Below are 8,152 nucleotides of genomic sequence, written 5' to 3'. Positions count from 1 at the left end.
TTCAAAATAGATTACAATATAATTATAAAATGGTTTGTCTAACGCCGAAGCGTTCCATCCTCAAACGCTGGTAGTCACCTGTTTTTATTGATTACCTGAGAATACAAGTAAATTTTGAAAGAGTGCCAACGATAACGTTGGTGAGTGAATAAGCTCTTGTTCATAAAGTTGAAAACCATTCTTTGTAAAAGTAGTGTATGCACAAGGAAAATCTCATATTTTCCTTATAAAATGAGTTGTAGTCTTAAGACCCAAAGACCGAAATGTACAAGTATTTTTCCATACTTATAATAGTGTATGCAGTTTTATATAGTTAAAACCCGTTTGAATGTAGAGATCCCCGTAAACTATATGTGTCGTTATTTTCCTATGTGAGTTATTATAACCATACTGATTGGCATAATAACCTGTTACGACGTTCTTTAGGTGTCGGAATGTTATGACATTTGTCACCCCAGACCTGCCGGTCTAGCTGTTACATGCAGCTAAGGTGTTGGTTGTGAATCCTAATATGGATCTATATACAAGCATCACGCTCTCCCTATAAGAGACTCTATTTATAACTACAGGATTTTAACCAGTACTCTAAGAGTACAATGAAGCAGTGCCTCACAACCGGATTTAACGAGTTTACGTGTAGTGTGATTTAAAATCTTTATTGTAGTAGGAATATAACATTCCTTAGTAAGTTCACAGAGTTGACGTAACATAAACTATACCTATTATAGTTTATCATGCATGTTGTAGTAAATGAAAAACCCTTTGTAGTGAAAACTGAACCTTTCATAGTGAGTTGTAGTGTAACGAAACATAAACTATACTTATTATAGTTTTTCTTATATGTTTGTAGTAAATAAAAACCCTTCTGATTAATGAGTATTTTTGTTTCATGAATGTAACTTAATAGGAAAAACAAGTCAATATGTAGTCATACACTTTGCTCAACAAATTACAAAGTGTTGGTAAACTTGTAAACTGTTTTTATCTAATTTTAACTTTTCTGTCACTGTTTTGTAAATCATAGAAAAATCATGGGGAGTTGAAATCTGAATCCATAAACTCCAGAAGTTCATAAAATATATCTAGTATGCTCACAATTTTTTATATGATTTTTAATTGTCTCTAACCAGTGTTAAAAGAGCCATCTTCACTGACTTGTCCAAAATCATTTCTGTAGTGATAGACAGTTTTGTAAAAATCACCATAATTTGTAGAAAAATCGTATGAACATGTGCAAGTAGTCATTTGAAAGTTATAAACCTGAATTATTTTCATATTGAACAGTTTTGAAAAAAATGAGTTTAGGGTGGTCAAAATAGTTCGAGATTGGGCCATAACTTTTCTGTTGAAAGTTGTTATTTGAGTTTGAGCATGTTTTGATGTTGTAACTTGTATTCTCTCCCATAAAACTAGAAGAAAACATGAAAAGATGGGGGTATGAACTCACCTTGAGTGATTTCCTGAGATGGATGGTTGAAGGAAAGGGGTTCCCAAGTGTTCTGGTTTCAAATCATCACCCTATATAAAGAGGGCTCCAAATCCGGCTTTGAAACAAGTGAAAAATACCTCTTAACTATCAAAGTTCGGAACCCTCAAAACCTTAAAGAATCATGTTAGGTGCATTTTGTGCACATATTTTGTTCATCTATTCTTGTATTTTCATTACATTTTACATCTTAATTCTTGCGTTTAGTTAACTATTTGGGCACTTGCATGTTTTAGTTAGAATGTTTGGTACTTCACTATCTTTTGATTTATTTTACAGGCCTTATGGAGTACAAAGCAATGGAGTTATGGAGGAAAGCATGGCGCTTGGATGATGGAGCATGAAGAGAAGATGGATCTGTTGCGTAGCGGAAAAGAACTTTCATTTCATCATAGCAAAGGATCACGTTTGAAGCATGATTTGTGTCACACCGACACGAGTCATGTTTGTCCTTTTCATCATATATTCAAGCAACATGACTCGGGATGATGCTAGACCGAAGACGGAGCCAAGTTTTGAAGACATATTGGAGTTTTAGCAAAAAGCACTACCATGTTGAAAACACATGATTAAAACACATGGTCATGCTAAAAACACATGGCCATGTTGAAAACGCATGGTCTTATGACAAGCACATGAGCAGTTATTTGTGAAACTAAATAGGAGGAAATCATCATTTTTCACAGACAGACAGTTTCCAGCACTACAGAGGGTGATTTTAGGAAATTCTGAGAGGCTTTTGAAGAAACAAAATCACTGCAAACATTTTTTTTTATCTCCATTTGTAAGCTTTAAACAATTCTAAATCCATCTTTTTGTTGGTTGATTTGTTCTTAGCCATGTATGGCTAAGAAACCCTAATTTCTAGTTCTTGTTCAAAACATGTTGATTGCTTGACTTGAAGCATATGACTTGATATTTGATTTATGATTCTATTCTAGTGATTATGTGAATTTGATTTATGTTTGATTGGCCACTTATATGAATTGAATTCTTGTGTTAGTTAATTAACTTTTAGGGTTCCTAATCGTTCTATAAAGTTGATAATTGGTAACAAATAATAGGTTTTCTTATTGTAGAACATATATCACATGTTTTCATACTTCCAAGCGTATTAAAAAAAAATGAAGATTATTGGGAAACTTGTACAAAACTGAATATAGTTTTTTAATACAATCTGAGTGTTTTAGGTTGAATTAGTAAAGCTAAGTTTAGTCAAAGAATATGTTTTGGTTAGATAATTTGGCAAGCGAGATGTAGTAGAGCATGTTAATATCTTTCATTACTAACTTAGAATAGCAATCATGAATTACATCAAGTCATAATCAAGTTAAAAAAAACAATGAGAACTAGAATTAGAACCATTTCAACAACTTGTTTACAAATCTATTTCATTTTCTGCATTCTTTCAAAGTAGATTGTTATTTTTGTTATTTAACTTTTGCAAACAAAACCCCCTTTGTGACCTAAGTACCTTTGCATAAAGAGGTATAGAGTCCAACTCTCTCTGTGGATGGACCATGTTTATCTTATACTACTTTTTAGTGCAATATATCAATGCTCTTTATTTGTTGGGTTTAACACACCTATCAAATCCTGAAGTGCAATTCCCACAATACAAAACCTTGATCACCACATTTGGGCCAATCGCAGAATCAAGATTTCGATTCGGTTTGCAACTCACAGTTCAAGGATCGCTAAGATTTGCTTCTATTTTGTTTCTTGGGTGCGATTATAAAAGAACTCTCCGTTAGGTTCTATAGTCCAATCAATATTTTCAGCTAAAAATGCCCAAGGCCTTTTTACTTTTCACAAAGCGAAACTTGCATTATGCATTTGTAAAACATGATAGACGTACCTATCAACACTTAGACTACCACATAAATGTTGGTATCCAAAACCTATACATTAATTAAATCATACAACCTACCCTTTACAACACTTGCTCTCAAGTCACAATATTAAGTACATCCTAATAATTTCATCTACTCAACCGTGTTGGCTTAAGCCTTGGGGCACAAGAACCACAAACAGGGATCAATAAGGGTGCACCCGGACCCCTTAGCGGTTAACCTTGGCCAAATATTACAGAAAAAGAATTTGTTTCATTCATGTTAATCTTAATCAACTTGAGCATCATTTTCCACTATTGTAATTGCCTCTTCAATCGCTTGTGTAAAGGTCGCAATCTTGTATGTGAAAAATCCAACCAACATTGGAATCAACTCTAGGTGCATCAATCCGTATTCCGGAACTACAATCCTGCAAAAATGGATACATGAAGGTTAAAAGCAAGAAATAGCAATGTACTTTCATTGATTATTATTATACCATTGTGCTTTCATTTTTTGCTATTACAACATTGTACTTTCAAATATCAGAAAGATAAGGGTTAAATGCAGGAAAAAGCAATGTGCTTTCATTGATTTGCCTTTCTAGCATCATACTTTCATTTCGTTCTGTTGTAACATAACATTGTACTTTAAGAAATCTATCCAATTGTAGCAATGTAATCTAAGAGCAATTTTGATTGCTATAATTAGGTAGATTTTTCAAAGAACCTTGAAAGGAAATAATAATAAAAAAAAAAAAAACAAACAACAAACATGCAAGTACAATGATGTATCCTTAATTAATGACATAAAATGGTAGATGTTAATTTGTAAAGATTAACAATGGGTTAATTATTCGATTGTTTATACATTATACCCTATTCCCACATCTGAAATTAATGAATCGATAATGAGGTACAACTTCCAATGCATGAAGTACATGTGTGCAAATATCTTACCCGTTCCACCGGTTATAGATCATGACCAAGGCCACAGGGACCATCAATCTGGGCTGCCCGATTGCTGCCCTGAAAGTAAACATTAAAAATATTTAATAAAATTTGAGAAAATGAGGGACTATATTTAGGCAAATGGAAAAGTTTGTAAAAGTTCGGACTTAATGGAGAAACCCTACATTTTCCCAACCTTCTCTATTAAGTCAGTTTAACACAAGAGTGTCTAAGATGTTTCTTCTTGACTTAATGGGTACAAGATATGGTTTGATTACAGAAATAAAATTGAATAATTGGCAACTCAATAATCAATATAGAAGAGAAAAAGAGAAAATTACTTGAGAACCCCTCGGGCCCCATCTGCCATTCCATCGATGCTGTTCCCAAGCATTCTCATATATACCAAAGAACCAACGAATCCAGCACCATAACTGAATAAATAAATAAATATATTTAATCCAATAAAACATCCGTTATATAAAAACCAAAATATAAACTTAAAATTAAAAAAAAAAAAAAAAAAGAGCATACAGGGGTAGAAGCAAAGCATATGCATTGGACAAAAATCACAACTATGTGGGACATGGACTCGTTCTCAATCTCTTGTTTGTGAAAAAGATGAAAATGCCCTCCTAGTACTTATTTATCACTGAAAAAAGCCCTAGAAACAAAACTGTGTTTGGTGAGCATTTGGATTAACATCAAGACTGATGTCAATGGGACAAAAGTTGCAAATTTTGTCCTACCCAAAAAACATGGAACAAGGTGGAATAGACTCACTATCCATGTTTTGTATGTGAAAAAGACGAAAATGCCCCTCCTCATCATAATAACAAAAATAGCCCTAAAAGTTGCAATTTTTTTAGTCCCACCCAAAAACAGGAGAGTGGGACACAGACTAGCTCTTGATTTCTTGTCTATGCAAAAGATGAAAATGCCCTCCTCAACCCCATCATCAAAAATAGCCCGATAAACTAAATCTTGTCTACTCCCATCCTATCTGTGTAACAAACACAGCCTACATGTATGTATGCAAACAACAAGAACATAAAAACATAAATAAATAAATAAATAAATAAAAAGCTCCTACATTTTTTAAACATAAAAACAGATAGTGAAGATACCTAGCTGCAATCTCGGGAGTGTATGAAATATAAGCTGACACCAGGCCAACACCACCAATTGCCAATGTCAAAATCTGCAACTTGTTCTTTAACTGTAAATTTAATTCGATTAAAAGTTTATAATAAACTCGTATGTCACTTTAAAAAATATTGTGAAAATTTTTAAATGATATAACCTTTGTATACTGTTCTCTTGACTTAGCAGCCAGCACTTTTGGGTCCCCTTTAGGACGCCTCAATTCCCTGAACATTGCGTCCTGTATACAAGAGAATTAAAAATATTACTAAATAAAAAATATATATTTATTATAATCTTATTTGGGATTTGTTGAGTTTTTATGATGTTTAAATTTTTCTCTTTACATATAAAACATGGGTTTTATGCAGATAAGTCCCATTATTTTGGGAAATTTTTTGATAAAGTCCTGAACTTTTTCTTTTGAACAGAAAAGTCTCGAGTATTTAATTTTACACGATAATCTGTCATTTCCTGTTAAAAATAACGATTTTTTCATTAATGTGGGCAAAATATTAAATAATCGAAACTTTTCTATTCAAAAAAAAAAAAAAAAAAAAAAACATTTTAGGACTTCATCAAAAAAATTTCCCAAAATAATGAGACTTTTCTATTACCATGTCCATTTCATTCCTTTGTCACTGAGAGATCCATGATTTGGCAATTGCTAATTGTGTCAAGAACATTTAATTAACTTTTCAACGGAAAAAAAAATAAATAAATAAAAAGAGAAAAAAGTAAAAAAGGTATACACTTCCTCCAGTTGCAGCTTTAGATGCTCTATCCCACTTGTCTTGTTCACGCCTTGTGGGTGCTGGTTTCCATTTTATTTGTTGAGTGTTTGTAGCCTAACATCAAAACAATATTTTATGATTTAACTTATTAAACCCATTGAATCATGGTTGCATAATTCGTATCAGTTGCATAAATTGATTAAACAAAAAAAAAGTGAAACATTATTGCATAATCTTACTTGAGCAACCTCGACTTGTTTCTCCATGATTGGATTTGGAATCGTTGATAGCTCCTTGCTCAAATCGACTTCCATACTATATACATCAAGAGTTTTACATCAAAGGGATAAATAAGAAACGTGAAATTTAATAAAATTGAATGTAATATGAGGGAGATTCATGCCTGTTGAGACTCATGACTCTGTTGAAGCTTAGAAATCCAGATGCCTCCTCCTTTTTAAAAGTAGGCACAATGGAACATTGAGATATACGCACAAAATACAAATTCATAGTTGCATAAAACAATTGCAACTAAGCAATGAATACATGAATTCATAGAGCTAAAATTTGATTTGTGATGAATTTGTTTGCAAGAGGAAAATCGTTGTGTTTACTGGTATAAATGTGACATTACTTAAATATAGATAATATGATAAAGTGATGATTCATGTTTTTTTTTCGTTTATAAACCACAACAAATTTTTTTTGTCTTTATATAGAGAGCATCAGCTGCTGAAGTCTTGTGAAAGGTCGTATTAATTTAGTAAAAGAAGATGTGATTGGTAATTTGGTATTGATTTGCGAGAATTTACTATTTGTACTTTTTTTGGCCTAAAATTAGCTTTAATAAATTTTGAAGTGAATTCTAACTAATAATCGGAAGAAACACCAATGTAAGTAAAAATTAGGTTAAATGCATTGTAAATTACTATACCTTAACTGTAGATAAGCGAGGGTCAGAGGAAGAATCATCAGAATCCCCAATCAAGCGTTTCATGTGAGGCATGAAATCTCTATTCCAAATTAAATCATCAGAGGTGATAGGGTCTTCCTTTTCACCTCCCCAGTACTTTCGGAGCTTGGTGGTGGTCGGTGGTCCGCCATAATCTCCGGGAGCAACGCCGGTGGACCATTTTTGGGGCTTTTTGTCGGGTAAAATGATCTTGGTGGGTCTAGTCGTGGATTGAACGGAATTGGATTCCTGATTGATGGGCGTGGATGTGCAGGTAACTGAGAGGTAGTGGCAGTTGATTGTTGCCATTGTTTTTGCTTGAATGGATTGTATTCGTTGTCTGGTCTTCTGATATATAAATCGGAGACCCAAAAATATCTCCTGAAAATATGACAAGCAAGGGATGGAAGATGGATTTTTGAGTGGAACAACCGAATCCACACTGACCGATCGCCAAAAGGTTATTATCGAACTTTTTTTTTAAATATATATATATATATATATATATATATATATATATTTTTTTTTTTTTTTTTGGGATAATGACTTGAAAGGGGGTAATGAACTTTCGATTTTTGTCACATTTAGTTACTAAACCTTTTTCGTTATCTATTTGTCATTGAACTATTGAAATTGTTCACATTTTACCCTTATGACCGGCAATGAAAAAAAGTTTAGTGATTAAATGTGACAAAAGTCAAAAGTTTGTTTCCCTCTAAAAAGTTCAATGATTAAATGTGAACAAACTTCCTCTTGTATTATGTTTTAGCAAATTATTTATTTTTATTAAACTGTAGCAACATTTGTTGATGAAGAAATCTATGAAATAAAAAATAAATAAATAAATAAATAACCCTAAAAATATATTTAAAAAAAAAAACAAAAAACCGAAACCGAAATACAAAACCAATGGTTTGACATTTTCCAAAATAAAAAATCAAAATTTCCAATCTGATTTTGGTTTTACAACAAAAATGAACCATTCTCACTTATGTGAATTATGACCATTGGTTTGGCATGCGAAATTTGTGACATTCCATGAATATGTAGTTACA

The 8,152-nt window shown here is 32.5% G+C and overlaps 1 protein-coding gene across 1 annotated transcript; it reads right to left on the bottom strand.

Moving 5' to 3' along the window:
• Positions 1–3,360: 3,360 nt before the first annotated feature.
• LOC145011067 (ATP synthase protein I-like protein) lies at positions 3,361–7,555 on the bottom strand. Its single transcript, XM_078969690.1, has 9 exons — positions 7,080–7,555; positions 6,549–6,598; positions 6,385–6,460; positions 6,164–6,259; positions 5,572–5,652; positions 5,396–5,487; positions 4,610–4,702; positions 4,278–4,346; positions 3,361–3,748 (listed from the first exon to the last, which is right to left on the bottom strand). Exons 1-9 carry the CDS (start codon positions 7,404–7,406, stop codon positions 3,607–3,609), a joined length of 1,026 nt encoding a protein of 341 aa, XP_078825816.1. The 5' UTR covers positions 7,407–7,555; the 3' UTR covers positions 3,361–3,606.
• Between the last annotated feature and the right edge of the window lie 597 nt (positions 7,556–8,152).

The sequence above is a fragment of the Lactuca saligna genome, chromosome 8, assembly GCF_052625555.1.
Source record: "Lactuca saligna cultivar CGN05327 chromosome 8, ASM5262555v1, whole genome shotgun sequence".
In the NCBI taxonomy this organism is placed as follows: domain Eukaryota; kingdom Viridiplantae; phylum Streptophyta; class Magnoliopsida; order Asterales; family Asteraceae; genus Lactuca; species Lactuca saligna.
This window is presented reverse-complemented; position numbering and strand designations above follow the sequence as displayed.

Bases quoted from the DNA above. Each gene is read 5' to 3' on its own strand.
- LOC145011067 (XM_078969690.1), bottom strand. From the start codon at position 7,406: ATGGCAACAATCAACTGCCACTACCTCTCAGTTACCTGCACATCCACG. The intron at 5,488-5,571 runs GTTATATCATTT...TTAAATTTACAG, and splicing joins CAAGAGAACAGTATACAAAG to TTAAAGAACAAGTTGCAGAT. The intron at 4,703-5,395 runs GTATCTTCACTA...TTATTTATTCAG, and splicing joins ACTCCCGAGATTGCAGCTAG to TTATGGTGCTGGATTCGTTG.